Source organism: Branchiostoma belcheri, unplaced genomic scaffold, assembly GCF_001625305.1.
Source record: "Branchiostoma belcheri isolate BF01 breed outbred unplaced genomic scaffold, Haploidv18h27 scaffold40, whole genome shotgun sequence".
Taxonomy (NCBI): domain Eukaryota; kingdom Metazoa; phylum Chordata; class Leptocardii; order Amphioxiformes; family Branchiostomatidae; genus Branchiostoma; species Branchiostoma belcheri.
Window position 1 is genome coordinate 717852 of NW_017804021.1, and position 17476 is coordinate 735327.

The 17476-nt window shown below is 42.5% G+C and overlaps 1 protein-coding gene and 1 pseudogene across 2 annotated transcripts in view; one reads left to right on the forward strand and one right to left on the reverse strand.

Moving 5' to 3' along the window:
* The window catches only part of LOC109477592, a 36159-nt gene extending 29586 nt beyond the window's left edge, over window positions 1–6573 (forward strand). For both annotated transcript variants that reach the window (XM_019778930.1, XM_019778929.1), the window contains exons 2-7: window positions 1731–2077; window positions 4033–4101; window positions 4371–4430; window positions 4764–4936; window positions 5304–5453; window positions 6197–6573. In XM_019778930.1, coding sequence (XP_019634489.1) covers window positions 1885–2077; window positions 4033–4101; window positions 4371–4430; window positions 4764–4936; window positions 5304–5453; window positions 6197–6298 — 747 coding nt within the window. In that variant the 5' untranslated portion in view covers window positions 1731–1884 and the 3' untranslated portion in view covers window positions 6299–6573. The remainder of the gene's footprint in view (window positions 1–1730; window positions 2078–4032; window positions 4102–4370; window positions 4431–4763; window positions 4937–5303; window positions 5454–6196) is intronic.
* A 5524-nt stretch (window positions 6574–12097) lies between these two features.
* LOC109477566 lies at window positions 12098–16411 on the reverse strand (annotated as a pseudogene).
* Window positions 16412–17476: the final 1065 nt, after the last annotated feature.

Below are 17476 nucleotides of genomic sequence, written 5' to 3' on the forward strand. Positions count from 1 at the left end.
CCCCCATCAAAGCAATACCTACTGCTATTCTATTCTATTCTATTCTATTCTATTCTATTCTATTCTATTCTATTCTATTCTATTCTTTTCTATTCTATTCTATTCTATTCTATTCTATTCTATTCTATTCTATTCTAACAAAAACTATTCTAAATGGCCGAAAGTTAAACGTTTCTGTCTGTTGCAATACATTCTCTGTTTTGTAAAGCGCTAACATATATATTGGCCTGCCTAAGTACGTAGACATGGAGTCGGGAAATGCTGAGAAGATGGCCAGAGCTGACCTCTACTATGATGATGAATTCTATGATTGTCTTCGAATGAACCATGTTCCGGCTGTAATGGCCACTTAAAGCGCGTACAGAAATGCCCTGCCGTGTCCGTACTGCGACTGGAGCCCTGTTATCTAGAGGAAGCGGTAATGAGCCATGTGGATCTCTGTGGACAGAGTAGTGCCCGGGGACTGCCTTCGCACTGCCTCGGACACACACCAACAGCAATTCGTGACACCAAAAAACAAAATCGTACAGCAGGGATGAAACTTGCAGAAAGTTTGCGTACACAAATTATAAATTGCAACGGACAAGACAGGTGATATATACATCCCTCATATACATCATAATACATTTTTTTATTTACCAAGCAATGTGGTGTCTGAAATAGTCAGCAGTTGTTGTGAACATTATGCATTATATACTTCCCAGACGTTGGATTTCTTGTTGTGTCTTTTTTTCTTCAACCAAAGGCCATTCCTAGTTCACCCAATAAGCAGGGTCGTGTGCGTTATTTATACTTGCCGCATGATGCCTTAACTTGAAAGCCGAGGACATAAAACCTTCATCTTGTCGCGAGCTGAGATATCTTAGAGTTGAACGACTTGTGCCGCTCCCTGTACCAACCGTAAAGTTCATCAGATTTATGAAATTTCACTCCGTCGGCGCAGCTAGCGATAAGAAAACGTCTGTGCCTAAACAGACTAACAGCGTTAATGGATACATCTGACAACTTTATTGCTTAGTTGTTAGAGTTTATAGACATTTCAGATGTGAGACGAAACTGTAATAACGACAGAGTTACAGTACAAGGGGTGGCTCTGGGATTTCCTACTTTCCTATCATATGGTGCCTTTGCCTGTTTTTCTTTTTATTTTGCCCTATCGCTTCATATTTTTTCATAATATCCGAGAACCAACAAATTAATGTGATGTAGCCTACAAGTCACATTGTTACGCATTTATTCCTGGTCTGTTTGTCTCCAAATCTCACCATCTCACGGGCGAAATTCTACCCTAAAATGTACCTTCAGTGACCTTTTCTCATCAGCCTCCTCTGAGCTCGGCATTATTGTGCCCCATGGCGTGATGACGTCACAACCCTCCGTACCACCTGTGACTAGTCCACGTAGCCTCCTGTGCAGACTTCTGGCGAGGCTGTGTTTGTTTCTACGAGTGGCTAGAGCGCTGGTTTCTTGTCGGGAGTAGGGCCTTGATCGGAGGAGAGCTGTATCCACCAAGCTCTATCGTATCGTTGGAGAGGCGTTTTTTTTTCACATTTATCAGTACAAAATTGTTTTTTTTTTTAGATGTGTTTGTGTCACGTTATAGAAAACCTTAGCCCGTGTGATAAAAAAAAACAGCGTACCAGCGTCTCACCACCACAAAATAAACCCCACCGCTCCAGGAAGTCTGCGAGCGAGGCTATAGCTCACGTACGTTCTTCATCTTTCCACAGTTCTGCACGCGTGCTCGCAGGCAGCCAGACCTCCTCACGGTGTGAGAGCCTCGCGATCCTCGTCTGAAACGGAGTAAACAACCACCGGGGGATCCTCAGAGAGACGCCCGTACATCGTTGTACCGTGTGTACGCTACGTGTGGGGTGTGGAAAGATGGATACGAGTCAGAAGACCGAAGAGGAGAGGGCACTGGCAGCCGGGGAAGAGACGCATGAGAAGATCGCCGTGCCGGCGGGCGTGGAGGAGGCGGGCGGCAGGGGGAGCGACCCGGACCCGGACCCCGCCGCCGACTGCAGCGATGAGGAGGAGCCCTGCTGCGGCGGAGCCGACAAGAAAAGGAGGAAAGGTAAAAACCGTCATTACACCTGTTGATTTAACCTAGATTTATAAGCATAAAACCTACTGCTTAAGATTTATAAGCATAATAAGTATTGATAAAACAGCATAACACCTGTTGTATCCAGAACCGTGCTATATCAGGAACCAGGCTCAGGTACGGTTCTGGATGGATAATCCACGCTGAAATCTAACGTTCTTGGATACGCCGGACTATCCAAAACAGTGCTTGATCCTAACCCTAACCCATTTAAGCATAGAACTAGATAGGCACGATTCTGGATACGATAATACTTTACTGCTTTATCTAAATTTTAACAACACAATACAATGTGGTGTACCAGATTTAGTCTGCAGTTAGAAAACACACACGTCAACGGTCAATGCAAAGCAACGAATATTATCTAAAGAAATTATAAGTAAATATTATCTAAAACCATAATAAAATGTGATTAAGTATTGCTTATGGAGCGGTCTTAGGTGGTTGTACGATGTTCATGTGGTAAGATTTTCAAGCAGGCTGTGACAAAACTAACCACCGACAGGGATCTAACACAGATTTCTCGGTAACAAGAAAGCCTAATTTCGTACGATACATGCACAACTATCTCACGAATGCTCTCCCTAGATTGCAATCGCCCGACGGGCATTATCTATTGTCCTTTCTGTGATGTAATGTCTCCTGCCCTCGATATTCTTTGCCGTGTAATCTCCAAGCAGATCCTAGGGCGGCAAAAAAAACAGCACAAAATTGGCCAGGCAGTATCCATTGGCAAGAGAGTGTCCATGCGCCTCCGAAGGTTTGTGGGGGTAGCGACAAAAACCGGGCTGTATTTAAAATGTAACGATCTTCCCCCATCAACCTCTGCTTGGAGAGTATTTGCCGTACAGAGTTTTACATAAAGGACTATCCAGTTTAATCTGTCGTCGTCGATCTTTATGATTGCTGTTGACAGTGAGAGCGTGACTGTGAATACACTCCACACAACGGTAATCATGAGCTGTTTTACTCCATCCGGTACCTAATTGCGCAGCCGTGCGTATAACTTTGGGTACAGGTTTAAAGGCATACAATTTCGGGACAACAAAACGAAACAATTTGGATGAGTACAATTTTTTGTGTTGGCCATTACAGTTCAAACTTGTTTTATAAAAACAAAACAATATTCTGGATGAGGAAATATGCCTAATATTGACATTTACTGCCATTTCTTAGCATATTTTTTAAGTGTCTGAATAGCAAGCTACGTTAGGTGTGCTTTTATATTTTGGTACGGTTGCTTGTTTCGATAATGGTTTTTGCTATTTATTGGTACAGCAAGAACCAGTATACGAAACAATCAACCGTTTCCCATCAGCAACATCACATTTTACCTTATAATCGTCAGTATGCCATGGGATAGGGTTGATTTATCTTACTACATTAAAAATGACCAGAAATCTGACTTTGAAAATCCAGTTTTGCTGCCCTGAAATTACTTAGGGTGCCCAGCGTTCACACTTGTTGAAAGTGTTCAGGGCTTGTGCCATTTAAGAAAGAAAGAAATTTACTTGTTGAACATTTGACGCGTCTTGTTAAATATTGTACGGTCCCTTGTTCAGATGAATGTAATTTCGACACAGTCTTGTCTGGAATTCATTTCACTTTTTCATGCACACGTTGAATAAGACAGAATGATTTTTTTCACGTTGTCAGGTGCAGTCATATCTCCAAAATTTTTACTGCAAGATTCAAAAACAAGGCAGGACACAGTAGTGCAGCACTCAAGTGGCATCAAAGGCACCACTTAAAAACGAACCCATAAAAGGATTCAACAGTATGACATTGTATAAAAGTGTTATGTACAAAAGTGTTTTGTTCAGTTATGTATTATGTATTTATAGTGTTTGATTTCTTGAATCGAAAGAGCTTTTGAAAATTAACACCTGACATTCTATCATCTTGTGTTGTTATGTCTACTGTAGGTATCAAAAAGCTGGTGACCGTGTATGAAGGCAGTTTTCTCCAGGCAGAGGAAGAACTAAAGACAGTTGGTGAGATAGGGAAATAATCATACCTTAACTGCAAATATTTCGCTTTGACTGATACAATTATTAGTATTTGTGCCTTGCATATGTATTCTCTTTTAATATGGGCTATCGGTCTGAGACAAAATAATAAAAACAAAGGATTAATGTTTTCTTGTCGTGCGTACATTCAATCTGTTCACGAGATTTTTGGTGTCCATCTATATATCTCAATATTCAAAGGAAAACCGTCTTTAGTTGCAACGATATTGGTGTATTTTACGCCCTTCTACCAGGTGTGTGTATGGTGTCACTACTGGTGTTCGTGGTACCGTCAGTCATCGTGGTCATCGCAGGTAGGTAACAAAAAAATAAACTTCGTCTAAAATTTTATTTCTTGTTCATTGTATTCAAAATATGTAAATAACAACAAAACACTTAGTTTTACTGTGCTGGTAACTAGATGATTCTTTTGAAAACCGACAGCATTTAGGACCTTTAATAACATTTAGTAGCACTGTCCTTGGTGCTGAATGCGTTCATTTGATACCTGTGTGACATGCGCGCCATCTTGCGGCTAAATTCGACAATGCACGCATCCACATCACAGCCTGTAGATTGCGCTACGCCATATAGCTTAACAAGCCCGTGGGCTAATTGCAAATTCTTGATTGACTACCCTCCGCTAGGCTCCTCCCACCTGCATGAGTGTGCGGACAGACCCATGGTGCCCCTCCTGCTGATCTCCGGCGGCGCCATCGGGCTGCTGAAGGGGCTGTTCGGCATCTGCTGCGAGACCAGGACAGTCGCAGTCAAGCCGGGCGGGGAGGCGTCCTGCCCCTCCATCCGCTGTATGGCCAAGGTGTTTGTTTCTTTTATGTTCACATGTTCAAAAAACAAATTAGCTAACATAAACAACAAAAGAAAAGTACAAAAGAAAAAGTGCGGAAGGGATACAAATTCGGTATATTCGTATTCGTAAAAATAAACAATAGGTCTTGGAGTCCCCCAAAATATGTCAGTTAACAACAACACACACATGGTCCTATTGTACGTTTACAAGACCAACCAATTCTTTCGAAAACAGACAGTATTCAGGACCTTGAATAACATTTTATAGTATAGCAGCACTGTCCTTGGGGCTGAATATAGCCTTCATTTGATACGCTCGCGACATGCGCCCCATCTTGCGGCTGAATTCGACAGTGCAGTTTTCTGTCACGTTATAGATGCTGTCCTGGTGCCTGGTGCTGTGGGTGGCCACCTGTAGCGTCATCATCTACTTCGACATCGACACGTGCAAGGCAGACCTGTACAACGTGCTGCTGTGGACCGTGCTGGCGTGCTACGTGGGCGCCGTCGTCCTGCTCATCTGCCAGGTACACACAGTCTAGCCAAGTCTGGAGTCATTACTCGGAACATTAACATACTACACCCAACACAAGCACTCCAAACAAGTGTGGCAGAGTATTCAACGGGTGGATGTTAGTCACCAGACTGTAAAAAAGATGCCCCGTCTAGTTTATAACACCTTCAGACGAGAGGCGGAATGAACCAGCTGAATGCCGTCTGAATGAAAATTCTTGTGCCCATACTTGTCGCTGGTCCAAATGTTTTGAGCAAGCTTAAAGTTTTTTCGAGGTGAATTCGAAGCAGAAAAATATCGAAGAGCATTCATTCTAACTGCCGTATAAGAGACAGCATTATTAATTATTTCGAAACATGTTGATCGAAACATTTTGATCGCATTCCAAAAACAAATCGAAATCGGTCTGAATATGAGGAATGCACTCCAAATTTTAAAGAAGTAGGGGTATACATGAACTTTTCGTTAAGACAAAGATTTTAGATTGATATATGTGTGAAATATGCCCTACCTCCAGGGACAAGAAGACATGGCAACAACAGAAGACCCAAGACCTATAATATATTTAATCACTAGTATTTTTCACTTCTCTTTCATTCCCTCCCAATATTGGAGTATCCAATTTATGTAATACAAGCTTATAATTATCTGATTTGAACAAATGGTCACACCCTTTCCCAACCCCCTTCCCAACTGCCCTTTCGCACTACTCAGATAAATGCGCACTTGACCTCTGACATTTGACCTACCCCCCAGTGCTGCTCCAGCGACAAAGAGGAAACCAAGCAGATCCAGAATGACGTCACCACCCTGACTAACACCACCGTGCAGGAGAGGATCGAGATGGTGTTCGGCTAATTGGTCATCACCATGGTGACGGCATGTGGTCGCCATGGCGACCAAAGGTGGTAATTGTTCAGATGTGATGGTGACCAGAGGCATGTCTCTGTCACACGGGCTAGCCTAACAAACTACTGCCGTGTTTATAGTGTTTATATTATTCTTACTCAAATAAATTCATAATCATATACACATTTGGTGACCAGTCCCTCTAACTTGCTACATAATCCAACACCACAGAGTGTCTGCTACAGCACCAGCTACCATGGTGACAGCCATCTGGTCCAGGTCATTGGTCTTATGTGTTTGGAGAAGAAGAAACGGAGCAAAAATATTGTTTTCCTTCTGCAAAGGTAAACACAAATATACATTGTTGATATATATACGACACTGTACCATTTCTCGCCAGATCTTTCCTAACGGTTAAATACACTATATACTTTTGAAATTTGAATCTTTCGCTATTTGTTGTTCTCATTATACTGTACACGTCTGTATAAAGTTAGTAAACTATTAGCCTAGTTCCAGATTATGGGTGTTCCACTGGTGACTGACAGACCATCATTCCAGCCGACCTTTCTGGTTACTGACGTCCTGTAGACGAGTAATTGAAACTGACACCGGTATAAAAATGGGCCTTATCTTGGCGGGCTTGCAACACCCCCGGGCGGTACTTTTATATTTTACGTAAAGAATACTGTAATAAACGTCAGAACTGTTTGAAAGAGAAAGAGCAGGAACAGACGATAGTAGGGAACAGGTTTTGGTAAAACTAATATTCTACTATAACTAAAGAGGCACTTTGTATTTTTACAATGTTAAAAAGTTCGTCGTCAGTATACGTAGTATTCAAGCAGAGGTTCGGGCTTGAGCTTATTTATGTCGCTTTTTAGGCGTTCTTGTCGGGCTTTCTTGTCTCAACGGGTACCTTATTTTTTGCCCGCCAAACGTTGTCGCATTGGATACTGCCCTGGCAAATTGATACTGTCATGCACAATTTGATACTGTCTTGTAGCCGCCAAAAGATCTGCTAGGAGATTACGTCGTCGGTGGCTTCTGGCGTGTCTGTGGTTGTGAAATACAACAATGATGATGTAGACTGTGCAGTACAGATTGGTCGCTAGGCGGCGCTATCGTAACATTAACCGGGCTTTCACTTGACGTGTGTCTTTTACAACTTGTAATTGTAGATTATAGTATCGTATCGGTATTTGTAACACGACGCCGTGAACCTCAGATCACGTTTAGTCAATGTTACGTTTATAAAAAATGTGTGGCGTGTGTATATTGTTCATATCTAACCAGATACAATGATTTTGCTCATTATTAGTGTTTCACGCCTGTTTGGGCAGCATTTATAGTACTCTTTTCTAGTATTTCACTTTTCTGACGGGAAATTAGCCCCATTAAAAGAAACCCTGGCCGATTTATCTGATTGAAAATGACCGGAATGTTCATACGTGCGTGGCCATTTGATTAGTTCATTTGAGTTGTTATATACTGATTTGGTGCCAAACGTTTAGGGAATACCGATCAACGACGAACAACCTGTACTAAATAAGCAGACAGAATGCTGGCATTCTGAGTCGGACATGAAAATTATCATGAAACAGTTTTATTAGAATATAACATATGAACGTGTGAGGAAATAAAGTACTTTTAGTTCATCGCTTTTCATCGACCAAACTGAAGAGAACTGAACAAGATGAATCTTTGACAAATCCTAAAGATATAATTCCAAGTGACGGCGAAATTTCTATCCTAAAATGAAAATGTGAATGATAATAGCTTTGATGAAAACAGTGAAACTGAATTCCAATCAATTCTTTACATGACACCCCGTCTCAATATATATGGTTATATAATAGAACATTTATATACGTTGTACACAGATAAATACATGTATAAGAAAATATATATATATAAGACTGTATAACGAAACCTGTTTCTTCTATTATGGGGTCCAGTGTAAAGTTTGTTGTACCATTGATAAACTACCGTTTCGTAATACCCGTCACTCATTGTCAAGTCTATCTCTCTCTCTCTCTCTCTCTCTCTCTCTCTCTCTCGTCTCTCACTAGTATGAATGAATGACAGTTTGATACGAAACAGAACGTAGAGATGAAAGAGCCTAGCCTCTACCAGGCGTACGCGTCAAAAGTGGTCACATGCCTTTCAGAGAGGCAAACTGTACAAACTGATCAGTTGTTGATTCATTTTGCGTTATATTACATTATTGGAAAACCAAAACAGCCCTAATTGTGGTCCTTGGCACGCTGAAGGTTGAAATAAAGGCTAGATTGTTCGATACGAGAAACAAAGAAAAGTACTGTGTTGATGTGATCTTGCGTCTGCCCTAGCTGTTTGGAGCGAACTGGTGGGAGTGACGGAGCAGGACTCAGGCTAATTAGCCACAGGTGGCTCCCGACAGCACACGCGCCAATTCTCTGTACTGTTACATGTTAATCTCAGGTCAGTCAGATACTGTATTAGCAGTGTTTATTAGCGAAGAAAAAAGTCAAAGTACACCCGGCAGGATTCATGCTGTTGGAACCGATGTTCGGACTCAATTGACAGGGTCCATCCCAAAACCGTCCTCCCTTCATCTATTAAAGGTGAGATCTTACAATTCCCTCAACACTTCAGCAATCAAAACATGCTTGGATATATGTCTGAGCCCCTAATATATCGACGTGTAGAGGGTTATGCAATGTAAGCCCGAATCAAGAGTCGCCACGGCTAATCGACGTGGTGACATTTCAGACAAGTAGTTAAGTAGTCTGGCTAGTACAGCTAACCAGCCCCCAGTTTATGAGGGGTGTCCGTGGTAAAATTTCCTTGGAGGACATGTTGATTCTGGAGACGAGGAGGACATATTGATTCTAGAGCTAGCCTATGTACAGTCCCTGGTAACAGTCTGGCACCCAGGCTAGTGACATTAATCGGGCCATATTTTCCCCCCGTGTAAATCGGCCCCAAGTTGTCGTAGCGTAGCATATGGTGGTGGAAATCGCTGAACCACCTTGAAGGAAGTTAACCTCCTTGGGGTGAACTCAAGATACGTCTGGGCTTTATCTTAGGATTGACCCCGGGTCACCCACCCACGGGTCTAGACTCCGCGAAGTGCGCTGGACCACTTGTCCTGTCCTGTTACGTGTCAATCTGTGAGGAGGAGTCGGGAACTCACGTCTAAAACAGGTGCAGACATGGAAGTGTACAAGTTCTTGGCAAAATCACTCGGGTCACAGCGTTTGATGTTACTGAACTGCAATTCCTAAGAATTCGAGTGTAGGGCATTAGAAGTCAACCCTTTGGGCATATTAGATCTTAGTATTTTAGAAAGGTTTGATTCAGGACAAAATTGGGCAAAAATAAGGTCAATGTGTATTTTCACAATATATAAAAGGAAAATTTCCTTTTCCTCCCCCCTGAACTCGAGTTATGGCATTGGAAGTCAATCCCTTTGGGCATATCAGAGACTATGTCCCTTAAAATGGATTGTTTCAGGAAGAAAGAGGGCAAAATACATACAGTGTGCATTTTACAACACATCAAAAGAAAATCCAGGTAGGTTACTGCTACATTTTTAAACAGCTCTAAAAATTTTCTATTTTGAAAGTTACACAGTATCGCTGAGGACAGACAGCAAAGTGAGTCAAATGACAAAAAAGTCAACGCAGAAACAACTTTATTCACAAGATTGAGGTAATCCAAAATATCTCTGATTATAGTGCTAATAACAGTTTCATTCACTTGAGGTATTTGTTTTTGCATAGCAAATTCCTTAGGCTAATCAACTCATGAATTACAGGCTCTTTTATTATTTTTCATAATTCCAAATGATTTGTTTTATCCTCTGTCAAGTCTAACAGTTGAACTAACCTTCACCCTGCTGACTAACCTGGTCACCAAAACAACTTTGTTGACAAACAGCTACCTTAGCAGGCTGAAGGTTAATTAATCTAGACATATCAAAGTGGGAGTGACATTTGCTGGGGGGGGGGGTATATAAATAATCCTTGTAGTTTCCATATATTATCAGGACAATGGTACATTTCTCATAACATCTGTTTCAAAACATTGTCTAACTCAAAAATACCTTATCCTATTCCCCTGCAATTGTCACACGAGCCCAATTTTCTTCAGCTCAAGACTTCAATACACATTCAACCAAGAACATCAGAACTTTGAACATTTCTAGATACAGAGAATCATCAACTTGAATCTGTGAACAGGTAACATGCAACTTAACATAGCAACATCATCATATCATCTGACACAAGTCTTATAAACACATTCCGTAAGATGATGAATAGAAATTAGTCAGTGGCTTTTTGAGTGTCACTCTTATTATATAGTTTCCAATTATAATCAACTTTACACTTTTTTCTGAAATTATGGACTTAGAATATTGATAGACATCACATGGATTGTCAGAGGTAGGTGGTGCAACTGGGTAAAATTCTGTACCCGAAATTATGATAATTTGCACCAAACAGAAATGATCTTGTGCTATCATTTTTCTGTTAATACTTCCACGTCATTTGATATTCCAAAATAACAAATATGATAGATCATTTTTTAATCAATAACTCAGAAACAATATGCAAAACAGAGCTATCAACAAAGCTATCTGCTAACTCTACTGGGTCTGTAACATGTCCCAACACTTACAAATAGAACTATCTTTACTTTCATAGCTAAGTTCCACACAGCCAAGCTATAAAGTTTTCTCCTCAACAGACCTGCTTTGACTCTGTGACCGACAGAAAGAACTTGAACACACCAGCATCTAAAGATGCTGTCAACATGCAACCTGAGGACTTTCCTTCATCAACCACAAATTGCCGAACATGATTTTGTCCATTTTAAGGCGACCGGTAACCTTGCATAGCTGTATAGAGTTACACAATACAACACAAGCTCAATACCTCTGACTCTCCCTCTCTTATGGTTCTGTATCAACCCTGAATGTCTATGCATGATTCTCTTCATTGTTAGAAAGATATGAGCTTGAAAGTTGGATACACATATTCAACCTTCTCCCTAACACATGCCCATCCTGCTATTAGTTTACAGAGTAAGTCAGTAGGGATATAAATATCTGTCAGGACCTTGAAGTTGAAGCCATTCTTGAATTGCTTTTACCGTAAATACATTCGCAGGATTTCCCACCACATTGGCAGAATGTACTGCGCCTGTACGAAACCCAGATTTTTTGCTGGATGTTTGGTCAGGGTTGCATCAGAATTTTGCCTGTTGCATATATGGAACCCATAGACGGGATGTCATCCCTAAAAATGCTAATACAACCCTAAAACCCTAAAAGAGACGTTCTGCCGAAGTGCTATGCACATTACGGGTTTCAAGCAGTTGAAGTTCTGCCAGCATACTGGATTTCCCGAACTACTTACTGAACCACAGACAACTTACTCTGCATAAAGTGGGGCTTCTTCCTTCAAGTCACAAGTATAGCATCCAGTGGAGTGTTTACAACATCTGTGCCCTACAAATACACCTACTGAATTTTCTGCTTCCATCTCTCACACCCTTTAAAGTTTTCTTTGAGCCATGTTCCCTAACAGTGGAGTCAATATGAGATGACAAAATGGTTTGAAACTTGAACTTCTTCTTGTGGAATTTAGAATCTGCAATTTTTTCAGAGGAGAATTCGTAATTATGACTCTTAGTGTTTTTGATTTTGATATACCAGAAGATGTTTGAAAACAAGTCAACACAGCAATGAAACACTATGCTCTAGAAAAAAGTCATACACTCAATAAGCACAAAAGTTGATAAACAGTCAGTGGTGCCTCAGAATTAAAATTAATCAAAAGAAAACAGAAATGCACAAGTATGACATCAAATATGAAAAAGACCTCATGCTTCATAATTGCCTTTTCTAAATTACAATAGAAATCACAAGTCACTTTTTAAGCCCTTAATAAAAGCAACTACAATATAGTTGAGAAAAAACTGCCTGAAATGGTACAAAGAACAAAATCAACTTCAAAATCACAGTGGGTCAAGACGTAAGCCCATTACACCGTAACAGGTGTACAGATGTGCTTTGGTTGTCTTCTAACTCCTACTTGTCTGGCAGTGCTCTAGCTAATGTGTCTAAAAGCCGTCCCATGTCACATTGTGACTCTGTTGTCTTGCTAAAAGGACATACACAGTACAGTACTGTACGTTGTCAGTTTAAAATGGGAAGTGACTCAAGCAGCTAAAAGGCTTCGATAAATGGTCACCTGTGATTCGGCATTAAGTTTACACCGGATCAACTTCAGCTGATGCTTTCTGGTGTCAGAATGTGGAAATATGATAGGTCTCTGCTTGTTAGGTGACTTATTATTGTGTAGTGCACTGGCTATGTAAGAAAGGCCCTGAGGGGTGATGAATTTGCTGCTTGTCATCTTGCTATCATCTTGATCTTGCTGATTTAAGTGTCGTACCAGAAATCCATCTGCACTCATCTACAGTCAACTAACACAAACATTGGTTTCACTGTAGCCAATGTTGCTTTGTTTAAAAAAAAAGAGTTAAAACGGAAACTAACTTGTAGTAAGCAATCATAAAACAGTTTAACTTTCTTTCTGATTCCTTGCTGTTTGCATCAGCTGTCTACCTTCGGGAGCCAAGCTGCATCAGGACGTATTCTGCTGCGTACTGTTTAGCGTCATCTGGATTTGGGGCTAGTTTATTAGGTGTGAAGGGGGTATTAGGGCCAGGAGAACCTGAGCTGTAGCCTGGGATATTCACTTTAAACAAGAAAAGCTGTCTGTTCTGCCCAGAGGTGGAGTGGAGGGTGTACATGGGGTTTCCCCACTGATTTTTCCTGCACAGCTCCTCAAGCACCTGTACAGCAGACTTACTGGGGCTTCCCGGTGGGGGGATATATGGGCCGTTATAGCTGGCTGGAGGCCTGGGTGTGTAGAACCCCCTGCCCATCCCCTGTCGACCACCCCCTCCCCTCATCCCCCTGCCCCTCGACCCCTTCCCCCCATAGGGGGCATACCGCCCAGACCGCCCATCATCGGGCCCCCTAACGGATCAAACTGATGGTACATTGGAGGGAGGAAAGGGGGAATCATGAAGCTCTGATCATTCATCTGCCGAGCCAGCCGCGTGTTTCTGTCCACCGGCTTAGCAAAAGTCACCTCGAGCTTGGCACCTTCCAGGAGATTTCCGTTCATGGCCGTCATGGCTGCCAGGGCGTCTTCTCGCGTCTTGTAATGGACAAATGCGTAGTCCCGGATCTTCTTCACTCTTGTCACAGTTTCTTCTTCCCCCACCTCGAAGGCTTGCTTGATCGCGTCCTCCGTCGTGGTGACCATCAGGTTGCGGACGTACAACACTTTGACCTTCCTCATGACCTCTTCGTCGACCTCCGGTTCAGGTTCGGCCCAATCTACGGCGATCTGATGCCCCCACAGCTGGATCCGGCCCGGGATCAGCTTCCTGCGCGCCATGGCCGCAGCCCGGTGGCTCTCGTACTCAACAAATGCAAATCCACGATTCTTTGTTTTGTCTGTGACCATCGGGTACACGATTACGTTCACCACCCCCTCGGTGATCTTTGCCATCTCGGTCAGGATGTCATCTTTGGTCTTGTTCTTTGGGATTCCTCCGACAAAGAGTCGACAGTTGTCAACGCTCTGGATGACCCCAATGAAGCGGCCTTTACGAATCTCGTAGTTGTTCAACTGTCGGACCGCGTTCTTGGCGTCCTCCTTGTTGGTGAACATCACGAAGGCATAGCCTCGATTAGACCCGCTGAAGTCCATCATCAGCCGCAGCTCGAAGATCCGTCCAATCTTCTCGAAGACGGGGACCAGCTCATCTTCGTACAAGTCTCTGGGAAGCTTGCCGACAAAGACTTCGCAGCCGCGCTGTGGGGCGGGGCCCTCCCAGCCGGGCGGAGGACGGCCGTAGATGCGTTGTCCATTCTCCTGGAGCAGGCTGTAGCCGGTGCGCTGGGTGAGGGAGCGCAGGGCCGCTTCCTTAGGTGCTCCTTCGATGGTCTTGATTGCAGGGGCTGGTGGAGTGGCAGACATGATCACGTACTGTTGATTCAGATCTGTAGGGAAAGATGAGCAATATATTAGCCTTTGTTAACACAATCTCTCACTGTCTGTATCTATATCTGTATAGACAGTATAACCGCCCTTCAGCGTAACACACCAGCTTCGCAGGCATGCAGCGCGGGCGCAGCTGGCTACATGCTGACTTGTTACACCTAACCTTTGAACTTCTAACTCTAATTGTTTAAAGCTATTTAATCATAATGCCCCCACTGTAATTGGTGACAGCGAGTTCCACTCTACGATAGTTCTATTCAATGATTAGGCCTCCTCCCTTAGAGCTTGAAGGATAATGAGAGGACTAAGGAAAAGATGCCAGAGGAAGGGGGAAAGCCCTCAAAGTACCACCAAATTAAAAGAAGATGTGAAGGAACAAAAATATAGAACTTATTCTTTGGTGTGTGTGTGTCCAGTCATTTGCTCAACCTTCCAAACCACACAGATTTGATGATGAAAGTAACTTTTTTGGACCAATTTCTTTCATTCTGGCATCAGTCTTGGGGTGCCAGGAAGGATGTCATCCATATAATCAAATCAGTATTGCTTAACCTACTGAAATGTCTCCCAGGTAAAGCTGGCCTTTGTAGTGAAATCCAACCCAATGGCCACCTCACACTCAATACAACTTTCCTTATTACATCAAAGGAGCAAGGCAAGTTCAAATAAGTATGACAAGTTCTAAGATTTGTATCTATTGGCAATGAAACAAATTGAAACAATTGAAAAATGTTGCCATAATAATACTAGATAGCCTCACATGACGGAAGGATGCAGGTAGTGTAGATTTCAGAAAAAAACAACTGATAATGTTACATTGTCTCCGTCTTTTGGTGGCTACATGATAGTATCAAATTGGCAGGGTAACCAATACACCATGTATTAAAAAAGATACCGCTATAGAAAAAAAAGCTTGACGAAAACGTCTAAAAACACGTCAAAAATAAGCCGCAGCCTACACCTCTGCTTGGAGAATGCCTCATGTGCATGTGTGTTAGACGCGGTATGATCAAAGGCACAACTTCTGACAGTTTTAAGGTAACATTTAAATAACTCAAGGCCGTCGCATGTTCTGCTGACTCAAGCGTGTACGGGTCTGATTAGTTTTGCACACTTCCTGGTTCTGAATCGGACAATTTGTGAGAAAAATAAGCTTGTGGAACGAAACAACAATCCTTTCGGGGATTCCGCGACAGGTTAGAGGTTTCTCATAGCTCTCTCTATGTATACTGATTAGTGGGCGGCGCTAGAAATGACGGCAGTGTTACAGTTTAGACACTTTACCGCAATTGTAGGGACGACGGGTTTGGGTTATACTAGACCAAATTTAGCTACAAATAGTAGCAACGTGTCTTCTTATACAGTCGAATATCGAAGCGACACGTATGCGACTGTGTGCCGGGGCAACGTTCTCGGCGCCAGGGTTAAGTCGCCGGGCGCAGTCCGCCAATTTTGCCCTCGGCCAAAGTCCTTTACACTGTTTTTCAGCTACAGGTACTCCATCATTGCGCAGCCCCCCAAATAAAATGTGCACACACACAGCGCCCGAGCAAACAACTTCTTGACACCAGATTGCCGGTTTTACTATTACAGCTGATACAAGAGTTGGAGATCCCTCAGCTCGATATCCCATGTCCCATCGAGGCTCCGTGTTGACACAAGCTGACAGGAATTTTCACGGTTTTGACAGAGAACAGTTACGGTAAAGCACCGGCTCATTTGCACCCAATTCACCACACGACTGGGCGGGAACGGTTCAAAATCACTCGTCAGCGCTTGTCCCTCTTTCTCTCTACACACACTCTGTGTCAGTGTCTAAAACTAAATAAGCAACACATATGTGCTAAACACAACAACGCAACCGGGGACGGATAGATTTGCTACAATTACGCTATTAAGTGTAAATACCGGGGGAAAAAAGGTGTGAAAAACGTACCGTTGCAAGGTGACGACGCTTAAAACGCCTGATCTCGTTGATTGTGAACTTTGGTCGCTGCAAAGAGAAGGCTGGTGGTGAACTAAGGGTGACCCCACGCGCGTGCCTCGGTCGTCTGCGGCACAGGGGACCGTACACAAAAGGGGTGTATAATTTTTATAATCATATCAAAACAAACTTTGAAAGGAAGACAAATACCCAACTATGTCTTTTTAGAAATGTACATGCAGTATATATGACATATAGCTGCACGAGATGCTTAATTGTTTGAAATGGTGGAAACGCGAAGAAAAAGAAAACAGTTTTCCAGACAAACCTCCCTTAAGATTGGAACAGTCCAAATTGTTCCTCAGACTCAGTGGAGCCACGGAACGAGAAAAAGGCAACTTTCCCACACAAGTTCTGAGGGGGGTATCGGTGGAAGACGAAGGGGGTGTGTCCTCCGCTTTCGGAAAGTTCTTTAATTTTTTAAAGTCGGAAAGTTCAAAGGAAGGTCCCACCACCTGTTAGAGTCACACGGCGCGGCGTGTGCTGTACGGCCCACAAGGCCAGCTAAAACCAGCAGCAAACAAACAGCACCGGCAAAGATTGCTATCAAGAAGCCTTTATAAAAAAAGAAAAAGACACAAAAAAGGCCTTAAAATTATAATTCCTTCATATATACTGACGATCTCTGAAAAATAAGATAATCGAAAAAAGAACCTCTCGATCGATGTTTTCAATAATCACTTCTTCTTCGCGGATCCATAATGGTCACTTCTTTAGAAGTAATCATTAAACCATTCAATTGTATGCGGGTATAACGCACAGTTTTCAGAGTTTAGGTTCAACCGGTTCTCCTCAAGCAGAGGTTTGGTGTGTTTTTATGAGTTTTTGTCTGGCTTTCTTTCTTGTACTGGTATCCTTTTTTCGTCAGCCAAACGGGTACCGGTGGCATATTAGATACTATTGATGCTGTCTTGCCAGTTTGATACTATCTTGCCAATTTGATACTGCCTTGCCAATTTGATACTGTCTTGCAGTGACCAAGAGATCTGCTTGGAGATTACTCAATGTGCACATCTACATTGTAAGAATAAGTATGTCAAACAGAGCTACTTATTGCCCAATGTAATTTCACTGCAGCAAAACTGCATTTTGATGTCATTTTTCTGGTCATTCTATGAATGTAATCAACCC